This window comes from Helianthus annuus, chromosome 8 (assembly GCF_002127325.2).
Source record: "Helianthus annuus cultivar XRQ/B chromosome 8, HanXRQr2.0-SUNRISE, whole genome shotgun sequence".
NCBI classification, from domain to species: Eukaryota; Viridiplantae; Streptophyta; class Magnoliopsida; order Asterales; family Asteraceae; genus Helianthus; species Helianthus annuus.
Genome location: NC_035440.2, coordinates 12550817 through 12578238, shown reverse-complemented (window position 1 = coordinate 12578238; position 27422 = coordinate 12550817). Strand labels below are relative to the sequence as shown.

At 35.1% G+C, this 27422-nt stretch overlaps 2 protein-coding genes across 18 annotated transcripts; both read right to left on the bottom strand.

Annotated features, from left to right (window-relative positions):
- Window positions 1–1500: 1500 nt before the first annotated feature.
- On the bottom strand, window positions 1501–13148 carry LOC110872107 (RNA polymerase II C-terminal domain phosphatase-like 4). 15 transcript variants are annotated; one of them, XM_035976446.1, is made up of 12 exons: window positions 12974–13148; window positions 11169–11226; window positions 10499–10669; window positions 9218–9407; window positions 8874–8954; window positions 7259–7344; window positions 6987–7108; window positions 6716–6896; window positions 5643–5932; window positions 5073–5261; window positions 4948–4986; window positions 1501–1980 (listed from the first exon to the last, which is right to left on the bottom strand). In XM_035976446.1, exons 4-12 carry the CDS (start codon window positions 9394–9396, stop codon window positions 1666–1668), a joined length of 1482 nt encoding a protein of 493 aa, XP_035832339.1. In that variant the 5' UTR covers window positions 9397–9407; window positions 10499–10669; window positions 11169–11226; window positions 12974–13148; the 3' UTR covers window positions 1501–1665. The 15 variants fall into 15 exon arrangements, with proteins under 15 accessions (XP_035832339.1, XP_035832338.1, XP_035832340.1 ...); XM_035976445.1 differs by having other exon boundaries at window positions 10499–10651; XM_035976447.1 differs by having other exon boundaries at window positions 11173–11226.
- Window positions 13149–19896: 6748 nt separating this feature from the next.
- On the bottom strand, window positions 19897–26833 carry LOC110872106 (serine/threonine-protein phosphatase 2A 65 kDa regulatory subunit A beta isoform). Of its 3 annotated transcripts, none has more exons than XM_022120874.2 (13): window positions 26678–26833; window positions 25566–25986; window positions 24565–24811; window positions 24245–24357; window positions 24005–24084; window positions 23704–23845; window positions 22812–22892; window positions 22605–22709; window positions 22328–22510; window positions 21556–21648; window positions 21279–21418; window positions 21131–21197; window positions 19897–20266 (listed from the first exon to the last, which is right to left on the bottom strand). In XM_022120874.2, the coding sequence occupies exons 2-13, from the start codon at window positions 25956–25958 to the stop codon at window positions 20147–20149; spliced, it is 1764 nt and encodes a 587-aa protein (XP_021976566.1). In that variant the 5' UTR covers window positions 25959–25986; window positions 26678–26833; the 3' UTR covers window positions 19897–20146. The 3 variants fall into 3 exon arrangements, with proteins under 3 accessions (XP_021976566.1, XP_021976567.1, XP_021976568.1); XM_022120875.2 differs by having other exon boundaries at window positions 26647–26801; XM_022120876.2 differs by lacking the exon at window positions 26678–26833 and adding an exon at window positions 26475–26590.
- Window positions 26834–27422: the final 589 nt, after the last annotated feature.

The following is a 27422-nucleotide window of genomic DNA, read 5'->3' as shown; positions in this document are numbered from 1 at the left end:
TAGCACAATATACAAGTGGTAATGCACAAAAAAGTTGCAAACTTATATATGGAATAATTAGCACAAGATTAATGGTGTAAGGACTTTAAAGAGAAGTGTAAAGAAAAGGAGTGTTTATATGAAAGGGATTTCTTGCTTATATACATGGGTTGGTATTTATACTACCAATTTTACTATTTAGGAGACAAGCTCATATAACTAGAGTTGAAAATGTGTCATCCAACCTTGAATTATAATAACGTATAACAATTGCATGTTTTTTAGATGTATCTTTATACATAGAAAAGAGAGGCAGCTTAACCATTTTGAGGTCCTGGACAAAGTAAAAAATATAAAGCATTTTTTTTGTTGTTTTTGCATGTCTGTTAATACCTCGATTAGGGTTGAGTCACATGTATGAAGGAGATTTTATTATAGTTTGAATAACTATGAATGTTATTTCACCGAATTCGAATATTCTGAGTTTTGAAAAAATTTGAGAATCTTATAAAACCTAAATCATCATATGAGTGATTTGATGAAAACCTAGTTCACTCAAAACATCACAAATTTAGCAACAAAATATGGCTAATTAGTTTGACCCATATGGATTAATAGATCCAATTCCAATCATGTAAGAAAGAATCTTAGAAATTGGAGTCTAGTGGTATCAAGGCTTTCACAACAAATTATCTAAACAAAGGTATTACCTTCAAATCTCACTTCTACTTCCAAAAAGCTTCAAAAAATCAGTTGTTAGTCGTTAGTCGACTAGTGGCAGAACTTGAACATTTAAATTGGGGGACGTTGTTGGGGCGAATAACATATGTTTAATTGGGGCCTTAGATTAGGAGAGGCCCAACCATTTAAAGATAATATGGGACATAGCTGGTTAAAAAGTTTACACTTCTAAGCCTAAAAATAGTAGAGATCCTCAGCTCCTACTGGCCCTAAGTAAGCTCCACCCGTGTAGTCGACAATCCGAATAGAGACCCCTTCCAAAACTTTCTATGTTTTGTGTAGCAAACATGTTTTAGCTACACATACAAAATGCATACGACACGAAGAATTCATGATTATCGTCATAAACCTTTGTTAAGTACAACATCACAAATACAAACCCATTTTGGTCTTCTTTCTAAATTTTCTATATCATAGAAAAAAGAAGTTACTGTTAACCCTACTTTCATATAAGAGTAAACTTCCGTTTTGCTCCCTGTGGTTTGGTCACTTTAAAGGTTTTGCTCCAAATCTTTAAAAATAGCCATTTTACCCCCTGATGTTTTGGTTTTGTTGCCAGTTTGCTCCCTGCGGGGAGCAAAATGGAAACACAAACAATTTGGATGGAGTTAGAGGCGGGGAGCAAACTGGCAAAAAAAAACCGAAACATCAAGGAGCAAAATGGCTATTTTTAAAGGTTTGAAGCAAAATTGTTAAAGTGACCAAACCACAGGGAGCAAAACGAAAGTTTACTCTTCATATAAACATACAATCACATATCTAAAAGTTCAACAAAAGACATCATATACAAGAGAACTTCCATTTCACCACAAAATGTGTCAGGTTTCAGATGTAAGAGTTTAAATTCTAAAATCGCATCTCTCTAACTAATCACCTATATAAGAAACCACAAGATGGTGAAATACTACCTTAATGTTGTCTACAACATATGGTCAAAAGATAAGGTCAATGATTAACTTTTACGTCTTTTACGGGAAAACTCTCCTCTGGTAACCTCTGCCATAGAAAATTCGCAGCTTCCAACCACCGCGGTTCGACCAAAAACTTGTTTTCTTGAATCGCCCAACGTGACTTCTCAGTTCCGATATCTGTGGATATGACATGCGTCACCGATGAGTCAACCTCGGTAGAGCATGTAGCTCCTAATCTCTCTGCCAGCATCCATAAATGGTGGTTATCTGCTTGGAATTTTGTTGGGAAAACTCGGCTGAATACAATTTTGCAACCCTTCAAAACTTCACTACGAACCGCACGCAACATCTGACATAACAAATTAAGCATTTTAATATTTTAGTTTATCATTCATGCTAGAGGTAGCAAATGGGCCATTTTCAGAGAGAGAGAGAAACATATACAACTATTGTATTAATTATAATTTAGAGTAAAATGCCATTTTCGTCCTTGAGGTTTGGCCAGTTTTGCGACTTTCGTCCAAAGATTTGTTTTTTCACATTTGGATCCAAAAGGTTTGAAATCTTGCCATTTTCATCCGGCTCGTTAACTCCATCCATTTTTCTTCATTAAGTCAAGGGTATTTTCGTACATAAAGTGAAAAAAAAACAAATTGCCCTTTAAGTGAATACCTGTACATAAAGTGAAAAAGATCAAATTGTCCTTTAAGATAACAAAAAAGACAGAAGTACCCCTGATTTAACAGAGAAAAATGAATGAAGTTAACAAGCCGGGTGAAAATGGCAAGATTTTAAACTTTTTTGGATCCAGATGCGAGAAAACAAACCTTTGGATGAAAGTCGCAAAACTGGCGAAACCTCAGGGACGAAAATGGCATCGTACTCAATTATAACATAAAGAACAATAATGATTAGATCTTTGAATAAAATGGTATCAAGGTTGTGTGCATTAAAAATCTTTTGACGGGTCCCCCTATTAGTTAATTTCTTCACTTTTTCACCCACGTAATACACATCCCAAATCAACTCATTCATAAGTAGACCTGGCAAACGGGTCGGGTCGAATCATGGGTCAAAACGGGTCGGGGTCGGAACGGGTTTCGGGTTGGATCAGTTTTTTTTTACAATATAGCTTTGGTGATCATACTTGGCACGTTAACTATTATTACAAAAAAAAAAAACTAAAACTTCTAAACAAAAAGTGAGTCGAGCTGACCCCATCTGTTGTAAATTACTAACAGTTTGGGCCATCTAATCGTTTTACATATTGGGGTACCTTTTATAAGATATGAAACATAATCAAGATTTGACTGATCAGAATATCAGTCAATTATCGATAGTTGTTTCATCTAATCGTTTCATGTTATTTTCGATAATTGTACTTGAAACATAAGAACCGAACAGTAACGCTTAGATAGCATGCCAGGACGTGAAGCGGTATGCTTAAGATTAGATTGAACGGTATCAACTAGGTCATATCGAGAACCGAACCTTTTCCCATAGTAATGGACCAAGGACCAAACCGGTATCAATATGGTCCTTGGTCCATTACTATGGGAAAAGGTTCGGTTCTCGATATGACCTAGTTGATACCGTTCAGTCTAATCTTAAGCATATCGCTTCACGTCCTGGCATGCTATCTAAGCGTTACTGTTCGGTTCTTATGTTTCAAGTACAATTATCGAAAATAACATGAAACAATCCAACGAAGAAGCATTTGATTAATGTAACTAATAACATCAACAGTAGTTAATGAAACATGTAACTGGCATTAAAAAAAAGCAGCAATGACTCAGATTAAGTGTGAATACAGATTAAAGAAGCCCTACTAATTCAAAATTCAAAGAAAACTTTTACCATTCCATGAAGTAATTTCAGTTAAAGAAGAGCTCAAATTCTAGATTCAAAATCAAAGAAAACGTCTACTAATTCGTCAAGTAATGTAAAAAAATTCAAAAGTAAAGCAAATGAACTGTTATAATCACTTTCATAATAAATATATAATAACCGAATGCCCTAACAATTAGCAGGCAACACAGAAACATATAATTTGCATACACATAAAGCAGAGCAATGGCTCTGCTACACGAAATACAGAATTCAAAAAAAAAAAAACCTAGCTTTACTAGACTTGGAAAATAAAAAAATAAAAAAAAATTTCTACTAATTCGTGAAGTAATTAAAAGAACACCAAACAAGATAATCTGATTACAGAGAATCGTTGATAAACCCTAGGATAATGAACTCACATTGCACTGAACGAGATAATCTGATTACAGAGAATCGTTGATAAACAAGTTGGCGTTTTTATTATAACCCGTTCTGACCCGTTGAAGAAAACCTCAAGTGATTTCAACAGATGATGAACGAGAATCGAACTTAGTGATTTCAACAGATGATGAACCTCAATAACCCGTTGACGAAAACCTCAAGTGATTACAGAGAAATCAGAGAATCCTTTGAAGAAAACCTCAAGTGATTTCAACAGATGATGAACGAGAGAAATCAGAGAATGAACTCACAATGCACTGAACGAGAGAACTCACATTGCACTGAACGAGAGAAATCCTTTGAAGAAAACCCTAAAACGCAACCCGCCACTTTTCTCTTATAACCCGTTCCGACCCGTTTCTTTTTACATCCCAAACCCAACTAACCCGTAAAAACAATTCGAAATTTATGGGATGACCCAACTGGACCCGCTAATCACTAAGACCATGTGTAGTGGTAGAACACTATAATGCCCCCACCATGGGGCGTTTTGCGCCATGTGGCGTCCTAGTGAGCAAGGGGGCATTATAGCAAAAGTGGTGTAGTGGGTATAATGCCCCATAATGCCCCATTCAATCATTTTACATTTATTTTTGTTTCGGTCGAAAGATGGTGGCAACGGTCGAAAGATGGGGGGTCGAAAGATGGTGGCAACGGTCGAAAGATGGTGGCAGCGTTATAATTTAAACGCCGAACGGGATTTTTTTCGAAAATAACGCCGTAAAACGCCCCCTGTAATGGGGGGTTGGGCGTTTTCGGGCGTTTTCGCGCAATTTTTTTTAAAAAAAACGCCCCATTACGCTTGGTCTAAAAGGAAGCCCAAACTGACCCAATTGAATTTAGGAAAGACCCAAATATATTAGTCTGGGTCAGAATTGCCCCCCCCCCCCCCCCAAATCATAAGTAATCAAGTCAAATCTCAAATTAGAAGATTATAAGTAATGAGAGTTTTTCATTTTTTGTCGATGACTTGATGTGTGTGTGCGTGTTTTTGGGTGAGTAAAAGATTTAGATATGAATATACAATCATCAAATGGTATCTCACCTGTCTTGCATCACGTCCTGCAAAATTCTCCCCAAGTTCCTATTTTAACATTAATTAATAAAACCAAGCCGTCAAAAACATATTATTATTTGTATAAAGTAATTAAAAAGATTACCAAAACATACCGAGTCATAAAACATACTGTGCACCCGTTTAAGAACTTTAAGAACAGTTGCAAGAGCACCATCGGTATCACTTTCATCGCTTCTCAGTTCAGAAAGAGATTTAGACTTGTAACCAAATTGTTTACAACTTGAAGCAAAGAAATGATAGCGTTCCATCGAAATCAAATTATCCTTATGTTTCGACCATACCTAAAAAGAAAAGAAACCGTCACTACACGAAATCAATCATGCAACAAATTTGTTTTTATAAAAGGGTAATTTGCATTTTACGTCCTTTAAGTTTCAACAAAATTTCAGGCGTTGTCCTTTAACTAACGAAATTACAACGGATGTCCTTTATGTTTCAATTTCTTTACAGCAGATGTCCTTTATGTCTTAATTTCTTTACAACGGATGTCCTTTATTTTTGTAATCTTTATAGGGAGAAATGACACCGCTTGTAAAGAAATTAGAACATAAAGGACATTCGCTGTAATTTCGTTAGCTAAAGGACAACGCCTGAAATTTTGTTGAAACTTAACGGACATAAAATGCAATTTACCCTTTTTTAAAAAAGGGCAAAAAAAATACTTGTTCTGTGTCATCAAGGATCAAAACGGCATTTTCTTGTCCCAACACTACATCGAGTCCTTTTTGATGTCTTTGAGTACAATCACCTTGCGCAATGACTTTAGAGTCAAAGTAAACCCTACCAGGGTCCAGTAAATTTGCCATTTCTAATGCGTAAGCGCGCTCCCCCATGGTGTAGATGTACATTTCGAAATAATTACTTGCTTCTTTAAGGAATGTGTGAACAAACGGCCTCAGTTTTGTCACCATGTTCATGAATGGTAATTTGAATAAACTACCTTTTAGCGCATCTGTCATTATAAAATATGAAGTTATACCCATGGTTATAGATTATAATATTGGCTTGTGGCATTTCTAGTCAATTATTTATGAATGGACCGATTTGAGTTATGTTTTATATCTAATGAGCCAATCAGATTAAACAAAATCAACAAAAAAAACTCTTTAAAGGAAACTGATTAAATGAGTCGAAAGTTGTCCAAAATCCAAATTTGTATTTTGAATGTGCAAAACAGCCTGAACCATAATATGAGTAACTTAAACCTTTACTAAAATAATATTAGAGTAAAATGTCTTTTTCGTCCCTGAAGTTTTGCGACTTTCGTCCAAAGGTTTGGGTTTAAGCATCTGAATCGAAAAAAATTGAAATCTTGCCATTTTCATCCGGCTCCTTAACTCCATCCATTTTTCTCCATTTAATCAGCGGTATTTCCTTTTTTTTTTGTTATCTTAAAGGGCATTCGGTCCTTTTCACTTTATGTACAAGCATTTAGCGTAATGTACAAGTATTCACTGAAAGGGCAATTTGGTCTTTTTCACTTTATGTACGAAAATACCCCTGACTTAACGGAGAAAAATGATTCGAGTTAACGAGCTGGATGAAAATGGCAAGACTATTAGATCCAGATGCAAAAAACAAACCTTTAGACGAAAGTCGCAAAACTGGCCAAACCTCAGGGATGAAAATGCCCAACCCGCTGTCTAACCGGTCCATTTTGCCCCCTCGACAAATCATATTATGGGAACAAATATTTAGAAGCAAGGAAACATCATATTATTATTATAAGACATACCTTGCATAGGGTCATTTGGGTTCAATAAATATCCTTCATCTTGAGCTAAATCTGAAAACCTTGTTGAGTTTAGTAACGTGTGGTCTAAATCAAGAACCAAATAAAGCTTTTTATGGCGTAGCAAATTTTTTAAATCTCTGTCACGCAAACGAGCTATTTCATCATTGGCAAGTCGTAGATCCTGCAATATTATAAGATTAACTAGTTACACAACTTCGAGAAACTTATGTAAGAAGGAAGAAGGTACGCATGTTTTACGAAAAAAAATAACCTTGTGTATATAACCAAATGCCACACTAGACTGAGTATCATCATCCGTTTTTTCTCCACATTTTATGCACATTCCTCCGATAAAACCAGGATGTATGCATATATCCTCCTTCACTGATGTTTCTGAACATAATAATTAACAAAGATTACGAAAACTTATACATGAAGTTCCGAAGAGTTCCGAAAGTATTACATGCTATATAGATATATTTTCTTTCTCTAGAAAACAAGCATAATAAAACCAATGTATAAACAAAAGAATAGATGCATCACCTGTTACTTCTGTTTGAACTATATGAGATGTTGAACCGTTAGGTTCTTCTGTATCATCCACTACAATGATCTTCCTTCTCTTTGTCCTGTGGGAAACTAAACCGTTTAAACCAACCAAAATAACTGAAAAAGAATGAGATATGACAAGCACAACTTCTGAAATATAAAACGTTTAAACTAACATTTAATTTGCAAAACCAATGTTTTAGACTATGGGGTGTGGAGGGGCTTGGGTTGGGGGGCATTACTCGAGACGTGGCAAGTTTGGGATCCACAAGGTAATATTCAAAAACAAGGGGTGTGGTGTGGCGTGGCTTCGGCTGGCATGGCCAGCCATGTGGAATTTGTTTTTTGTTTAAATTATTTTAAATTTCATTTAATTAAAGGGGAATTGGCCTGTAATAATCTCATCTAGACCTTATTGGCCATTAATAATCTCACCTCAGAATATTCCCCCCACCAGTCCCACCTTTCACCTATTTTTCCTATAATGGTCCCCCGTTAAAAAAACTTAACGGAGTTAAGCTTTTTTCCAAATTACAAATAGATTTTTAGGGCTTTTGATCAGAACGAGGATACGAGTCCATTGATGTAAAACTTACTTCGAAATGGTGCTCCAAGTGACTTGATTTTGGTTAATTGGAAATTTAAACACCCGAATTGAAGCGTCGTTTTCATCGTTTGGAGCACGTTTTGAGGCAAGTTTTACATCAATGGACTCGTATCGTCGTTCTAATCAAAAGCCCTAAAAAATCTGTTTGTAATTTGGAAAAAAAGCTTAACTCCGTTAAGTTTTCTTAACAGGGACCATTGTAGGAAAAATAGGTGAAAGGTGGGACTGGTGGGGGGAATATTCTGAGGTGGGATTATTAATGGCCAGTAAGGTTTAAGTGGGATTATTACAGGCCAATTTCCCTTAATTAAAATAACACACTAATTAAAATAGAAGAGAAGATTACATATAAGATTTTAAAAAAACTAGAAATAAAATTAAAAAAAACTACATAAAATCAAAAAAAAGCTACATAATTTTTTTTTAAATATTAAAAATTTCATGATTTCTCCATGTTATATTTTTTCATGATTTCTTCTTTCAGTTCCAACGTCATTGCCAATTGTGGGCCGGTAAGGTGATCGACGGGCATGGCGAGAAATTTCATATCTTCGCGTTTTTCTTTTAGAGATGTCTTTTTATCGTACGATACTTGGATATTTTTCCTCATCTCGATCCTTTGTTAAAAATTGGTGGGTATTTATATTGGTTTAATATGTAAAAAAAATTTAATTAAAGTAGCCGTTTGGCAACGGCTATATTGGACTAGACAACCAAAGCCAGTCATGCCCCCCACGCCAGCGGGGCAACGCCATGGCCAACGCTAGCCCGGTGTGGTCTAGCCAGCGTTGCTTGGCAACCGCCACCCCAACCCACGTCCCACACCCCACACCCCACGGTCTTACACCAAAACTGATATCGTAAAACACGAAAAAGTATTTTAAGCTTAACTTCACACGCACGCACACACACGGTTGGTTTTAAAAAGTGAAAAGCACTCCGAGGTATGCAGGTCCAGTAAGCTTTATGTACAACCGGAAGCTACATCTCTAGTGTCCCTACCTTTGACTTATACGTACATGTTGGAGCGTTTTCAAGATTGCCTCTCGCTTTTTAAAACCAAGCACACGTGCAAAAGGTTCACTAACAGCATCCAAGTACCCAAAAAATCAATTAAGCATATGATCAGGTTTGGAGAGGCGCTAAAATACACACGTTAAGACCTTGTAATCCGATATCTATTTTAAGCAATTAAGCCTATTTACAATTTACATGAAAGATCCATCTCAGTAACATGTTAATTACTATTAATCAAAAGTTATATTACACTAAAGACACTAAGAGACCTAATAACTTCACTCCTATAAAGCAGCAAATTAGACGAGTAAAAGAATGTTATTATATACCTTTCAATAACTGCATTAATCTCATCATCATCGTTGTCGTCACTGTCATCATCAGATTCTTGTTTTTCCTCTTCTTGTTGAGGATTAGTATCAGATGTGGAATCCAACTCTGCATCCAGAAATGCAGCAAAATCATCACTGCTTGACGAGTTCACCGGCGATTCATCAACGAGACTCATTTACGGTACACCTATCCGATAAAAAAAACATACATCAAAAGAGATTAGCCACAGTCTCTAACAAAAGTACAAAAACAATACTAAAACTAACAAAATAGCCTCTAAATTGTTCTAACAATCTGTGTTACACTGTTAATTATTGTTAGAAATTGCTAGTCTGGTTTCAGAACACCTTCATCGTCTTGGTACGCGATGCGCAATGCGTAATGCGAGCGCATCACGTATGCGATATGTTTCTTATTAAAAAAAATACTAAAAACTAATTATGCATAACAATTTTTATTGTCAATACTTACATATAATAATATACTTCTAGAACATTTATTAAGTGTGCTTATACACAAAATACATATAAAAAACACCAATAAACGTCTATAAAAATCAAAGAAAATAAGGAAAAATAAAATAAAAATAAAATAAAAATAAATCAGTAAAAAGACGAGATTGTGAAAAAACGAAAAAAATCAGAAAAAAGTAGCATGGCTTTACCTGCAACACAATATCATAACGGAAAAAATACAAAAATTAGAAAAAGTATAGTTTTTTGTACTTTTTACTACTACAACACACAAGCTCCCACCTATATCTTTTGACTTTTACAATCTGATCTCACACTCTCTTCTTTTTTTCCTTCTTTATTCTTACCTACAAACCATAAACCTGCAACTCATTCCCTAACGATTCAAAGAAGCAAAGGTTACAATGCAAAAATCCTACCAAGTTCATGTTGCGCGCAACAGAACGCATCATGCGATAGGTCGCATTATGCAATTTCACCGCATCAAGCTCGCATCAAGTAATCTCAGCGCATCGCTACACCTGATGCGTTTTCAGCATCGCATCAAGCGCATCACGCATTATGCGCGCATCATGCGCGCATTTTAAAACCAAGTTCATCGTTGAAAACATTTTTCTAGGGTTTTATATTGAGCACCGCAAACCCTTACAGGTTACAGGAACCTTGATGCATACGTTAACGAATCTTACAGACTTTTTTTCAAATTCATGATACGAAGCGTAACTAATTACGAAATTTAGCACCGCATTTAACGAAATCAAATAAAGCTATACAAATTAGTAAAAATATTATATTGAAACTTACGAGTGAATGATATAGCTGCTTCTGAAAGAGTGATATTCACCGGAGCCGCAGAGAGGTGGTCCCAACGCCACCGAGTGTTGACGTTCGCCGGAGGAAAAGAACGACGGTGTGGTAGAGACAATCTCAGATAGAGCGGAGGGGAGTCTTTTTTTTCTGTTATTTGGAATTGGCCTGTCAATGGATGGATATGGATTGGATCATGATCCGATCCATTAATGATCCAACTTAAATGGATCATGATCCGATCCATGATCCAACATAATGGATCGTGAATCGTGATCCGATCCATATCCAAATATTTTAAATGGAAGGATCACTAACCGGATCGATCCATATAAAAAATATAATAAAAAACCTCTAATAATAAAAAAGATCGCAAAAAAATTGTAAAATTCAAAACAATAAAAAAATCTAAAAAATAAAAAAAAATCAAAAAGATTTTTAAAAAAAAAAAAAACGACAAACATTCTAAAAAAATTAAAAAAAAAATCTAAAAAATAAAAAAAAAATTGTAAAAAATCAAAAAAATCTAAAAATAAAAAAAAAATCTAGAAATTCTGTAGCCAGTACATTTCACATGTCAATTTTAATTTAGGACTGGTCACATGAGGATGGGTAATTGACTTGATAATGGCAAAAAATAACAAGAAAAAAGGAAAGAAAGGCATACAAACTTAAGTGAAAGATGAAAGATCTGTAGGGCTGCTGGATGCTTCACACTGCATCACCTTTCAAGAGGTGCAAAAAGAACAATGAGATCTAACACAGAAAACTTAGCAAGCAAAAACAGATACGTCAATTGCAAAATGCAAAATATATGCAGTACTTAACTCAGTTGTTAAATAATATATTAAGTCTACACACACTAGTACTTAAAGTTACATGCATATTTAAGTTTTGTGTGTCTAAAGTAATTTGTAAAGTAGTTTAATTGTTTGTTGGTCTTAAAGTAGTTTTGTTCTCTTCATTAACAACAATAAAGAATGATATAATAGCCATAAATGAGGTTTTCTGAAGTTTTTTTTTTTTGCAAATGCAACTTCCATAGACGCATATCTCCACACAATTTCTTCAGAATTAGATTATGTATCACTTCTCCACACTACCTAAAGATATGATGTAGATGAACAATGTAAATGCATTGTGGTCTACTATCTGAGGTAATTCTAATGGCTAAGCTACATGGAAACATTGAGAATAGAGGGTCATAAAACGAGGAATATGGCAAGTGGGTCTCCTAAAAAGCTGCTGAAATGAGGAATATGGTAAGTGGGCATAGTAAAAAGCTGCTGAAATGAGTAAAGGGAGGGTATTCAACATAATATTCAAATCACATATGGAAGAAAGGCAACCGAGAACATCCATTGAAGAACAAAGACTGAGGACGGAGAAAATTAGGTGATAAGAGGCCTAAACAAGGAGCATCAGTCGACAGTAGCTCAAGAAACGCACATAAGCGGTCCAGGCATATCGAACACGGGTTTGTAAAAGACTAAGGGTAAAAGATTAAAAAAAAATGTCAGGTGCTGCTGATTCGAGATATATCGGCTCGGTTATAGTCGTTCTTTTGTATGGAGGGCTGCTAGAGTACACAATGGGAAGACAAGATTAATTTTAGTTCATGGATTGTATTGGGGAAGTCTCAGACTTAGGTTTATGTCTAGAAGATTTGTAAAACCATGCTCATGATTTCGTCGTAATTTTGTTGCTGTTGTACGGTGCCAACTACTTGCTGGTTGATTATATTCTATGAATGGTTAGCATTGCCATTTAAAAAAAATTCACCTAGCTACTTAAATAATAACAGAAAAGCAGAGTATACTAAAAACATTCTTAGTAAGCTACCAAACAACGAAAAACATACAACAGTGAGAGTTTCCACGGTTCTAACTGTGGCCGTAGCCTAACATGCCCAAACCATCTCAATAACTGTGGCCATCTATGTCTATATATACAAAACTTGAATACAGCTATCTTCCACTAACTAAATATGGTTCGATAACAACTCAGCAACAATAATACAACAGTTGTATATATTAACAGTTTAACACCAATGCGTAAACTATTAGGCAATGTTTTAGGGATCAAACGGTTAACTTTGTTGTAAGAATGATCGATTTGAACGATTATCATCACAGATTCTGTGAAAATTCATAACACAATCAGTTTATCATGCACTAATCAGTCTAATCAACATGTATCAAACAAAAATTGACACACATCAAGTCCAAACAGAAACCCTAACAACAATATCTTATATATTTATTCTGATCAAAACGACGGAGGCTACACATCAAGCGTCAATAATCAAACATCAGGATCACGATTAACAAATATCATCTCAACTTTTCGATTGGAACAATGAGATTATGAATTATGAAACCCTAAATTGCAAAATTGAAAACCCTAGGATATTAATACTGTTAAACAAGACGGATAGAATATGAATAAGAGTTGAAGATTGATCGTACTTACTGTGATTGAATGAAGAACGATGATGAATGTGAAGATGATCGCTGAATCGTGACTGAATCGTGAATTGCTGAACCGGACTTGGGACTTTTGGAGAGAAGAGGCTGCATTGATTTCAAAATCTAGGGTTTGGACTATTAAATTTAAGAGGCGCAAAACTCAGATTTCTTTTTTCAGAAACCCGAACTGGTTTTCAGTGCTCGTTTTAATTTTTTTAATACAACTTTTTTTTTAATTTTTTTTTTAACGGCACTTTTTTTTTACATAAAATTCAACTTTAATTGATTTTTATAGTTTCCGAAACAAGAAAATAGAAAACTAAATATAAAAAAGCATAATTCTAAAAATTAGGAATATTACATGTTAATTTTCTTTTACTGTTTATTTTCGACCAGAATATTATTTATGCGAATAAATGCATCGTAGGCAAGTCTTTTGTCGGATTGAGAATTACTTAATCACTCTTGCACCAATTCATTGTGTATCCGTTCTTCAACTTTTGTTTCGTCCTCGAGACTTATTTGGTGTTGTACATGATCCACCACATCCAAATGATCCTTTAAACAGATGCACAAACCCAAAGCTGACAAAGTGAGTCTTGTTCTTCATATCGATAAAACCATGCCACTAAGAAAATTTTTGGATTCCAAAACTATCGTAGATGCTTGGATGGTTAGTAAATCATAGACCATAGTGGTTAGACCATGTGTAGTGGTTAACATCCCACCCTTGGGCGTTTTGTGTCATGTGACAGCTCAGTCAACAATTGGGCATTATGGGGCGTTTTCTAAAATGGGTGTAGTGAGGATGTAGGCATTATGAGGCATTATGTTTGTAATAAAATTAAATAAAAAACATTAAAAATCTTATTGGACAATGAAAATGGAAGTTAAAGGTGATTGGAAAAAGGAAATGAATCTGGGCGTGGAAAAAACAACGCCAAACAGCCAAAATTCAAAAAAAAAAAAAAAGGCCCCCGGGGGCCGTGGCCAAGCATGTTTGGGCGTTATTGGGTATAAAAACACCCCCAATTTTAATGACTACGCACGGTCTTAGTATCAAAAATTGAGATTCCTTTCCACCAATCCAAGATATCAAATGTTTCGGAATTTCTCTAATTGTAATTCTATTAAAAAAAATCTTATCTTTTATACCTATCTAGCTTGCTACTTAGGGTGTTACCCCGTTATTGTTTAGATGTCTCATTTATCACATTAAGTGTAAGAGCCTGACTTCAGTTTGGTTTAATGATTTTGGTTTATCAAGCCATATATAAAAAACACATAAAATTGCAATCAAAATAAAGAAGCAATATTGTTCTAACACTTAAAACTTAAAAGATCGACTCGTTGTATTGTTTGTTAAGCAAACCGCACTAATGTGTATAACATAAATTAAACTAATTAGAAGTCCAAGTATACAAATTTACTTAGCCCAAAATCATGTTGTTCGTTTCGATTTCACCAACTGATTTTGAGTATAACTTTAAACCAAACCATTGAGTACAGTTTGGTTTAACTATGCCTTTTGGTCTATTAACATTCCAATTCCCTTTTATGAATTATCAATCAAACAACTATACAATTTTGGATGGGGTTAATTCCAGTTCTTATGTAATATTTTAGTTACTTTCAAAACATTCTTGCGAACAAAACACCTCTTAGAGTATATTGAAAACCAAGAAAGTATTATTTTTACCACCAAGCTTTCCGGTTGAGTGGTAGCTCCGTAACTTTTCAAATGGAAAGTCATTGGTTGCAGCCTCGCCTTCGCAACTTTTGTTCAAGGTTGAGCTAAGGGGTTTTCCTGGTTACTGGGAGGGTACGTCATGTCACCATATTCTGTTCTTCGGGTGAAAGGGTGATCCGAATGTCCAACCCTTTGCTGTTAAAGAAAAAAGCAAAGTATTATTTTTGTAGTAACATAAATAAATTATTTTCATTGGTGTTTGCATGTTTTGGCATTCGACCTTATGGAAAGATCATGACTTTATTTTTTATTCATTTATATAAATTGGAAAATCAAAAGAAATTGAATTAGAAATTGAAATTTGCAAAACAAGTTAAAATTTGTTAGCATAAATAAAATTTGCGATACATTTGTTTGATAGAAATAAATATATGTGGTTTAATTTGTTAACAAAAAGGTTGGAACGTAGTGGCGAGGGTATTGATGGTGGTTATAGTTACGATGTTTGGTAGTGGTGGTAACGTCAAGTTGGTCGCGCTGATAATGGTAGTTGCAACGACAGTGGTCACCTTAGTGGCGATGATGGAGGCAATGAGGGCGACGATGGAAAGGAAAGGACAAGTATGATACTAGTGATAGCGAAGTGAGATGTTTCGGTTTATTTGGTTTCAGTCATTCGTAATTTCAAAGGAATGTTGAATTCTATGTATAGTTGAAGTAACTAAAAAAGGTTTATCAAATTCCAGTTACATTCATTTTCCAACCTAGTAGATTATCATTATCATTAAATTCAAATTTCAACTCCAACGAATTATTCTAGCCAAATAGGTTAAAAATTAAATTCAAATTCATTTTCACCAAATTACAACAAATGAAACCTAATAAACACGCCTTAATCTTTTCTCTATTCTAAAAAATACATTTAATTGCTATTTTTGTATCTCTGGTTTGGTCAAATTCCTAGTTTTAATTTAAATATTTTTTTGCACACAACACTGTGGTTTTTTATTTTTATCATTCCAATCCATATCACTAACTTTGTTTATAATTTTAAAAAGGTAAAGAGTAAAAATGTCATTTTTCTTCACAATGACTATTTTTGTAATTTACTTAAATTAATATAAAACTAAAAAAATAAAAACATTTAAAATCTACTTTACTCCTCTAATAAAAGAAAACAAAAATACAAAAACCTACCATCTCCCTTTAGACTGCGGGGTATGGGGCGGGGGTTTGGGCATGGGTGAGCTGAAAACGCCCAAGCCACCATCCCGGGTGGGCATGGGTTTGGGCGTGACCCCTTTTTCGTGGGTTTGAAGCCGGGCGTGGGGCGGGCTAGCAAGGTGACATGGCAGGCTCTCAATGGCTATGTGTCAACTCATGCCCCCAACCCAAGCTCCCAACTCAAGCCCCACCATACCCCATGGGCGTGAGTTTTTTTTTCCATTTTTTTCCCATTCCACGTGTCAACAAATACCCCAACCCATGCCCCAACCCAAACCCACCATACCCCACAGTCTTATTCCGTGACTTCCACTTCCCTTCATCTCTCGGTCCCACTCACACCCCCAATTCATCTTCGGTGAAGACACATGTAAACTTCAAGGGAATTAGAGAACCTCAAATAACGTGTATACCCTTTTTAACAACAAAAATAAAATAAGTTAGTGTCCTCAACTAAAATGGGATTTGGTACAAATAGAGGTTTAAGGGGGAACGTAGTGGGGCACAACATAGCGTCTCATAGCGTGGTCACACATCACTACGGTCAGCGCTATAGGGTCTGCATTTTAAATCCACGTGAAAATTATCACGTCATTGCCCAACCTTCTTCACTCACACACATATATATACATACATATGTATGTATAAATTGAAGTGGTTATATAACCCTATTACCAATACACCCTCTTGTGATATAAAGCCCCATAAAGCCACTTCCTTACGCATTTCGCCACTTGTCGCATAACGCCCCGAAATGGACTTTATGACTACACATGGTCTAATTGAAGTAATTATTATTATTATTATTATTATTATTATTATTATTATTATTATTATTATTATACTTCAAAATTGTAGAGTAATAATAATTACTCAAATTTAAGCTTGATTATTCTAATATTTCATACCATTCACATGCTGTTTGTATTTGATGCTAAGAGTATTCACATCTCACTCTTCATTTTAAGCTCAACAATTTAATTAAAATCATTTTTTTATCTAAGTTTTGTTTATTTTTAAAATCTCTCACATTCTACTATTTATCTTTACATCTATCTTACTCATAAATATTTATTTTACTTTTTTGTTACACACTTACAATAGTTAATTTAGAGATAAACATTGACCTATTAAATATAGAAATCATGTTTTACTATCTACTATGCAATTAAGAGATGAAAAGTAAATAGAGAATGGGATGTAGAATGTATTTTGGCGTTTTTCTCAATATTATATAGATAGAGTGTAAAAAAAGAAGAAATAAGAGATGTGAGTGGTCTAACATTTAACATATATTACCTATAGTTTAAAGATCAAATACAAATAAGTTTTAACATACAAAATACCCTTAACGTAAGAAGTGAAAGAGGAGATTTTTTTTGAATTTTTCCCCACTACTTAAGAATGATGTTTAATTGCAAAATGTAAAAAAAAAAAAACATGATTTTACAGTAGTAGAGTAATTATTGTAAGGTAATTATAATTACGCTACTACTCGACAAATTTGTAGAGTAATTAACTACTCTACAAAATTACATAATTACTCTACTAGCATAAAATCACATTTTTTTTCTTGAGACTAAAATACGTGTTTAATCAGATGAGAAAAAAAAATCAAAAAAAAAAATTAATCCTTCACTTCTTAAGTTAAGAGTATTTTGTATGTTAAGACTCATTTGTACAATAATTGTATCATACAACCAATATGTTTTTTTCTATTTAAAATACATAAAATATTTAATGTCCATGGCTTTATTGTCTACTGGCATCTTGTGGGTGGATAAGGTTTTGGGATCAATAGGTCCTGTGTTCGATTCCCACAAGGGAGGTTTTTCCCATATTTATTATGGTTCCGCTGGTGGCGCGATGATACATCCAATGATGATACTCTAGTGGTCCGTCAGTGATCCAAATTCGTCGTTCAAGAAAAACATAAAATATTTAATTATTAATAAAATTTTAATCTATTTAAAATACATATTAATAAAATATGGGAAGATTCTGTTAACAAAGACCGTCATCGTGCAACTACTATCACCACAAGTGTGTTGGTCGTGGCTAAGTCTTGTCAACTTGTTATTTGGTTGAACCAACTTTATTTTTATATATTGACTCGTTTAACTATTTAACTATAAGTAAACTCGTCAATGATTTTGGCTGCAATTGGAAACTTAACTTGCACCCACATTCCACCTTCCATGCACCCACCCACCACACATTGACCAAATCCAACTCATGTGGTCACATTCATTTAACTATATATATACACATAATCATAACTTGTAACACATCTATATTTCATTCTTTCACCTTATAATAATATTTACAACCATGGATTCATGTTGGGATTCTTCTAGTCCGGTTGATAACAATGACGACACGTTTTACCAAGAACTCACACGACAAATATTGATGCTTACGGATGAAGATGATGTGTATGTGAATGGTGTGACGGAGTTGAAGAGAAAACAGGTGCGTTATAGTGGTGTTGGGGTTGGGTCGAGATTGGTGGCTAAGAACTACTATAGTTGGTCCGAGGCTGAGAGGTATTCGGTCCCTAGTTGGATGGAGAGCTTGTGGGCTACCGGTGGTGGAGGGACCGGAGTTTTCATACCAAGTGGTGCCGCCACGGGCCACCGTGGCAAGAGGTCCGGTAGGAGAAGGAGTAATAACAAGAAAACAAAGAATAATGATAGAGGAAGAGTGTATTCAGCTGGGAAATAGATACATGGTTGGTTAGAGTATTAGTTTTTGTGTGTGATTAAAAAATTACATAGATTAATAAAAGTTTATATGGTTAATACTTCTCCTATTGGGATTTGTATGTATGTATATATATATATATGGTCTATTCATTCTTTCTTTTCCTATGGAGTATAATCACTCATTTTCATTTGAAAAGTTTATGTAGATTAATAAAGGGTTTGTTGTACAATATTATGTCACTTCCTTTTTCACCTGGATTTGGATTATAATTTATTTTTTCTTATTTATCGAGATTTTTTTGGTTTTGTATTGTAACCAATGAATTAAAAACCGGTTCAAACCAGCTGGTAATACCGGTTGAACCGTCTGGTAAAACCAGTTAAACCGCCCGGTACACCCGGTTAAACCGCCCGATACACTCGGTCAAACCGTTTCTGAGCCCTGTCCGGTACCGTATAAAAACCAGATGTTAAAACTTTGGTTGTAACAAAGGAATCATTGTGAATTGTAATACGTGATTCGTAAGTAAGAAGTTAAATGGGCATGTCTTTTAAAATCTTTAAAACCAAGGTGAATTTAAAGTTGATGCAAGTAAGAATTCGGAGAGACCTACCTAACTCTACATTGTAATCAGTTAGACTATGTGTAGTGAGATGGGAATGACATACCACCTCACCCCTTTCACGCTCCCCACACCGGTACACCATCGCCAGATATGGGGAGCCATAGCCCCTTCGTCATTGTGTTAACGAGTGTCAAGGGAGGAGAAGGGAGTGGGATCTACAAGATGTCAACCAATCCCATAATTTCTCTTTTTTTCTTTAGTTTTTAGTTAAAACTTAAAACCACTACACTCATGTGAGAGGATAGTTTAATTAAAGGCTCATTGCCTACATAACACTCAATGATGTGTCAACTACTACAAATAGCTTTATATTAGAGAATGTGTAAAACTACTACAAATAGTTTTATATTAGGGAAGTTGATAGTTTCTCTTCATACAAACATGATACCAACCATTTGATACCCATGTCACCGCATTCAATATTTGAATTGAATTTATTTATGGTATATTACCATATTACGAAGTTTCCAAATGGAAATTACTATCATAGAAGGTAAACGGACAACAAGTTGCGTTCTTACCCTTTTTTGAATAGCAAAACTAAGTCTTTTAAAAACAAATCCACAGATCTCAGGATCATAACATTACTATGCATGATCCCTTAAAAAAGAGAAATAAGATACCAATGAAATGTTTGGTTTATATGTTGACTTAAATCATAAACCCATGAACCAAACAACCATAATAGGAATCATCCACTTTCCTTAAATCATAAACCCATGAACCAAACACACCCTATGATTATAAAAACCATGTCACACTACTTCAGTATATCCGCCAAAAGACCATAAACAGCAATATTTTCATGCTAAATATAGAAAGGGTATATGGTGGCTAATTTTTGACATTACAGCAATACACATGCAAGTGGCAAAAATAGATGGACAATACTAGAACCACAAACGGAACGACGCACCTATTAATTAAACTGTTTAGCTAGACATCATCACTTGATCAATCGATTGAAGGGCTTGGTTCGCAAAATAACGCACATCGACATCCGGATCCTCCGCCAGCTCTACCAGGCACGGTTTAATGCTTTTCTCAACCACCTGCATCATATGTAACGGTTGGATTTTGAGGTACCGAAATCGGTGTGTTCAAGTTCAAACACCTAATATTTTAGTACATGTCAGGCCCGGTCCCGTTGATTACTATTTAATGCTATTAGACCTTCCAAAAACAATATTACTATCAAAATGATAATTACATGTTCGAGCCGGGGGTCTCACTGGAAGCAGCCTCTCTATTCCTACGGGGTAGAGGTAAGGTTGTCTATATCTTACCCTCCTCAGACCCTATCTTAGCTTTGCTATTGATGGGATTTACTGAGTATGACGATGATGATGATTATGATGATGATGAAAATGATAATTACATCTATGAAAGTATGAATAAAACGATCCAAGGAGGCTAGGACGGTTGTATAACTGTATGTATTAATATTATAAATAGACACAATGAAAATTTCATTAAGTTTTAAGTAGGGCGTTCAAAACCTGTTAGAACCAAATGAATCATCCAAAGCGAAGCAAGTCTGTTGGTTCAGCCGGTTTGAGATCCAAACGGTTCGATTTTCAAGCTTTAATGGTTCGGTCCGGTTTGAAACTTGAAACCAAGCATATAACAGAACCGTTTGGTATGTATGGTTCAAACCGGCCAGAGCCACCCGTCAAACCGAAAGGTTCGGTTATATGGTTGGTTTTAAGTTTCAAACCGAACTGAACCATTAAAGCTTGAAAATCGAACCGTTTGGATCTCAAACCAGCTGAACCAACCGACTTGCTTCGGGTCAAAAGCAATTGTCAATCCGACCCATTCAGAAGCAAACGGGTCAAAAGTTTATATCTCAAGCAAGACTACAACGTCTACATAATAAGGGAACACCAAAAACGATAAAAGATAATTATACTTACCGAATGGTCAACTATGGGAACTAGAGATTGCAAGACCTTTGCGACATTAAACTTGATATTCGGCACTCTGAAAATCAAACGAATACATTATTCATAAGAAACAAAAAAAGGTTAAAGGGCCAATAAAAAAGTCAACAAATGCAATCACCTGTCCTTTGATGCAGTAACAACTACAGGAAGCAGTTTAGAACAAGTGATTTCTGAGCCCATAACAGGGGCCAGTAAAGAAATAGCACGAAGAACCGTCATACGGTACAAGTAATGTGGGTTCTTAATCATATCCAAGACCTACAAAAACCAATAACATAAATTATACACAGTGAATGACTAAACTCATGTGTCATTGAATGTCACCCATGAGGGTCTATGTGTTAAAAAGAATTGAATGTCACCCATGAGGGCATAAGTCAAAGTCAAAGTCAAACCTGTGGGACTATGTGCTGCATCGCCCAATCTGGGCCGAATTCCTCTGCAAGGCGTTTTAGGTTATTTGCAGCAGCATCTCTGATGGAGTAAACCTGTAAAATATACAATGGATTGTAAGTCAAAAGAGAGATGATAGTTAGGGCTGCAAACGAACTGAACGTTCAGTGAACAGCTCGTGAACCGTTCGGCGGGAAGTTCGTTTGTGTTCGTTCGTTTAATAAAATGAACAAACACGACCAAGAAATTTCGCTCGTTTAGTTAAATGAATGAACATGAACAGATGTCGCGTTCGTTCAATTATGTTCGTGAACGTTCGCTAACGTGTTTGTTTGTGTTAGATAGCTCATTAGTGTTCTCAATTTTTATATTTTGTTTAAATACTTCAAAATTCCGACAAATAAATTATTTAATAAGTATCAGTGTATTATATATTCTATTCATGAACGCTTGTTTGTGTTGATTTGTGTTCATGAACATTAGTTTGTGTTCGATTGTGTTAATGTACATTCATTTGCGTTCGTTAACTAAAATTAACAAACGAACACGAACACGTTCATTTCCTTAACAAGCGAACACGAATGAAAATCTCATTCGGTAAGTGTTCATGAACAGTTCGTGAACACATATTTCCTTAACAAACGAACACAAGCAAGGCCTTGTTCATGTTCGTTCATGAATTAAAGCTATTATCGGTTCGTCTGCAGCCCTAATGATGGTTATAATCACTTAACATAACACAAAATACAAATAATAATATTAAAGCTAAATAACCTTGTCTTGTAGCCATTGCATGCAGAGAGCACCGAGTTTATCATCAAAAAATCCTACACCTAATTGACTAGCCAATAGAGGTATGTACTCGATGATTGCCAAACGAACCCTCCAATGTCTATCTTCCGCAAGTTCGACGATTGCTGGCAGTAAAGATTGAGACAAAAGATCGATTCCAATAACCTGTAAAAAACAGCCAAACAAAATTAAACGAACTATGCTAAACAGGTACAAGTGTTAGAAACAAATGCATTAAATAGAAGATTTATTACAATACCTGGTTCACTTGATCTAGCTTACTAATGATATTGAGGCGTACATCTGGAAACTCGTCTTTTAGAAGTGAAAGAAATATGGGAAGAAGTTGCTCGATTGTTGCCTCCTGCAATTTCACAACAGAAACTATCAAAACTTGCAATCGGCGTAGATAACATATCGAATAATTTAAATGAGAGATTAAAATGGTTGTGAGAAAAATAATTACCTTTCCTAGAACAGGTGCCATGCCCATTATAACAGATGCCAGAGCAGACCTAACGTGCTGAGAAGAATCTGACGACAACTCCTACACAATTTTATTATGAGCATTAAGATAGTCAAATCCAAGGGTATAATATAGTAAAAAGTGGCAAATTTGACCCATTTACTTTTAAACGGGTTGATTTGGGTATAATTATATGTGGTGGGTTAATGAGTCGTTAATAGTGAATAGCAGTAAATAGCGACAAGCTGCCTATACACTACGTAGCAATAGCGTTGAAATAGTGGGCGCTATTTTATAAATAGGGATACACTAGAAGAAGATTTTAAAAATACATTATATGTATATTTTACAAAGAAATCCGGGAAATATGGAAGAATATACGCTTCTTATTTCAATCCCGTAACAAAAACCCTAAAATACGCTTACTTTTTCAGTATATACTTGTATTTATTAGAAAGAAAAAATAAAAAAAATAAAAATAAAAACTTTACCGCTGTTTCATCGCTTTTTAGGCGCTAAATTCCTTATATAGCGGGAAGCGACTGCTATTAACAACTATTCAGTCAAACAGGTCGAGGGTGACCCCAAGCGCATTAAAATGGTTAAAGCCTCTTCAATGTCGTTAACGAAAAATATTAGTCTACCTTAACGATATAGTTTTTAGATTAGATTTAACATATTATTAATAATTCACAAAATTCAAAGAGAAAAGAACAAAAAATGTTGTAAAGGCTAACCAAGTGACCCAATCCGATTTGACCTGCATTAAAAGCTACTCTTTCGGAGTTCGGACCTGAGCCATTTTAACCTGTTACCCGACCCGCCCAACTTGCGACCTCTGTAACATACAAACAAGAACCATAGAGAGATATTTTTTTTAAAAACAACGCACCTTTACACATGGAAGAATATGCTGAATTGCAAGTTCGGGGCTAAGAATCCTACTGAACTTGGTAACTTTTCCAGCAGCCGCAATACGTACTTCAGCTTCGTTATCCCGAAGTAGCCTCACATATGCTGGGACTAAGTCCGTCCTATCACAACCAGCCAGGCAATAAAAAATCAACAATTATTAATGGATATAAAGATCACATATATATGCTCCTATTCAACAGAAAACATTGTTCGAAAATGAATATATAGACTTTTATAGTGAAATACAAAAAAAAAAAAGGATTCAAATTTTAACATACTTGGTTGGTTCAGGACCCACAGCTTCACATAGTTCGTACAACTGGTTAGCAACCATATAGCGAACACGCCAAGATTTGTCCTGATTCAACAGAAACCATTCAAACAGTAAGTATTCTAAGGAAGTAACAGGTTTATAACAGAACAAATCAAATCTATCAGAACCAAAAGAACAAGAAAATAACCCAAAACTTGGTAAAATATAACTGATCATAACAAGTGTAAATATACAAAAGGCTCACCTGAGAAAAATTAACAATAACAGGAAGAATATGTGCAACACAGTCCTGAGGTTCTAGCAACTTCCCAAGGGCAGCACAACCCTCAACAGCTAGTAAACGAACAGAGTCTTGATCTACAACGAAGAAAAAAAGATTAACCGTCATAAGGTCAATAAACATCGAAAAAACTAAACCTAAAATCGTAGGAGGAAAAAAACTAAACGTTAACTAATATTCTGAATTAAAAAAAATAATAATAATCTTATGGTTTAGAATATATGTGCGTTATCACTTCAAACGGATAAATCTGTCATCGAAAACATATGAAATGAACAATTTACCGTCTTGCGTAAGATCCTCAAAGATTTGCATGATGTCCGTCTTGAGATGAGCAGGTTCCACCGTAGCAGCAAACTTCCCTAAGTTTGTTGCAGCAGCTCTCCGGACCATCGGCATATCGTCTTGACATAACTGACTAAATACCGACCTCAGTTCCGCCTTCAACGGCTCTGATGCACTAGGATAAGCAATGTGAAACAGTCCACAAGCAGAAACTCTAGCAGTGAACCATTCACCAGCCGCCAGCCTCTGCATACATAAAATAATCACATAAATATAAAAATAAAAGAAGTTTAATGATCCAACTAGGGCTGCAAACGAACCGAACGTTCAGCGAATACTTTGTGAACCGTTCTGCGGGAAGTTCGTTTGTGTTTGTTCGTTTATTAAACAAACGAACACTTATTAAACGAACGAACACAAATGATAAATTTTGTTTCGTTAGTTAAATGAACGAACATGAACAGAGGCCACGTTCGTTCATTTATGTTGGTGAACGTCCGGTAACGTGTTCGTTTGAGTTTGATAGTTTATTAGTGTTTTATTTAAGTGCGCTTTTTTTTTCTCGGGCCCACGCTTTTTTTGCGCCTATCGCCTAGGCCCTAATCGGAGCCTATGCGCCTAGAGTGCGCTTCGCGCCTTTAATAACTATGGTTTTTACTTTTTATAATTTTTTAATACTTCAAAATTCCGACAAATAACATATTTAATAAGTATCGGTGTATTATATATTATGTTCATGAACCCCTGTTTGTGTTCGTTTGTTTCCATTTGTGTTCATGAACATTAGTTTGTGATCATGAACGTTCATTTGCGTTCATTGCCTAAATTTAACAAATGAACATGAACATAAAATCTCGTTCGGTAAGTGTTCATGAACACATATATTTCCTTAACAAACGAACACGAACATGGTCTTGTCCGTGTTCGTTCGGTTCGTTGGCAGCCCTAGATCCAAGTATAAAGCAGGATTAAAAAATACTTGATAACAAAATAAACCAACCTTAACAAGAGGTACAAAAGAATCAACCAAATCAGACTCTCTCATTTGTGATCCAATCCTGCATAGTGACTCCACAGCTTTATCCCTCACACACGTCTCTTCAACCGTACATAACGTTTCAAGAGGAGGTAACAACACATGTGCAAACTCTATTCCTCCAACATAAGGAATAAAAACACCCAATTCCTCTGCCATCGCAAGAAGAACTTCATCATCGTCATCATTGTTTTCACTCAAAAAAGGAATCAACTCCTTCCTAGTCCTTTCCTCCCCTAACGCACGAGCAATTGTCGATAGTCTTCTAATCGAATTCAACCGCAGTTGGATGTCATCGTTCTTCAACTCGTCTATCAACACTGCTATGGGGTACAAAGGCTCGTCAACCATCGACATTGTTCAAACTTCAACCGTTCAACCCTAACTGTAACATGAACAAATCGAATAATTTAATTTCTGATTTCTCAACCTATTTGATGAAACCGAAAACGATGCCAGTAATCACAGTATCAGTAAATTAAGATCAGCAAATCCAACTATTAGAATGCTTCAAGCAGATTAAACTTAAGTACTTAACACTATCAGTGAATTAAATTACAAACAATAATGCTTCAAACGGATTAAACTTAACCTAGAAAAATGTGAGATCCGGTGATAATCGATATTCCTAAAACATGACATCTAGGGTTAAGTAATTCAATCCTAACACTCCCAACAGCAACACGAACAAATCAAATAATTTAATTTATATTTATAATTTCTCAACCTTTTAGCTACAAATCGAAAATCAGCACTTAATATCAGTAAATTAAATTAGAAATTACAATAGTTTCGAACAGATTAAAGCAAACAGTATCATCAGTAAATTAAATTGCAAACAACAATGCTTCAAACGGATTAACCTAACCTAACCTAAACAAATGCGAGATCCGGTGATAACCTAGAATTACGAATCTAGAAACGAATAAGAATTGAGCGAATGATATCATGAAATAGTAGAATCGATAGTTTTATCTAGGGTTAGGGTTTGTTAATTTGGGTATAAATTGGATCGAATGGAAAGGAATGAGATATGAAAGATTACGGTATAAATGGATAGAATGAATGGATGTTACCGGCGGCGAGGAGGGCGATTGGAAGTGGTTTCTGGTTCGTTGAGCAGCACAAAGGGGAAAGGGACTTGGTATTCTACGGAATCGAGGGAAATGCTTAGCTTACGAGAAAGTTACACCAAATGATACGTCGTTTTGTCCAAACTGATATTTCTAGAAAATGGAAACACGATTAGTCTCGTCACACCGAGGCGAACTCTTTGGGAACAAGCTCGGACGCGAGAATAAGTATGACCAAGTTATTTATTTTAATAATAACTAGTCTTAAGCAGTTAAGCCGCTCGTGTTGCGAGAGGCGAGCTTAAATTCATGCTAGGTAGCAACCAAACGACGACTAAAATAAAAAAAACTTTAAAAAACACGAATTTTTAAAACTAGATGACTCACGTGACGTAAAATTTAGATAAAATTGAATTTATAACGACGCATATTAGAAATCAAAGTAGTAACCAAACGATGAAAAATTTCTGGAAAAAACTAAAACAAAAACTAATAAAAAGACTAAACATATTTAACTTTTGTGACAAATTATTAGAAATCAAAGTTTTGTAACTAAAATGGAAAACACCAAAAGTTTACTATGCAAAAAAAATCCATAAAAAAAAGACAAAAACAAAAGTCACTATTCTGTTATAAATATAAATTAGGTTATAACCCCGTATATTACACGGGTTCAATAAATAAATTTTATATACTAAATTATAAAACAATATATCTTTAAAATCTCCTTAATTGCACTTGTTGAATA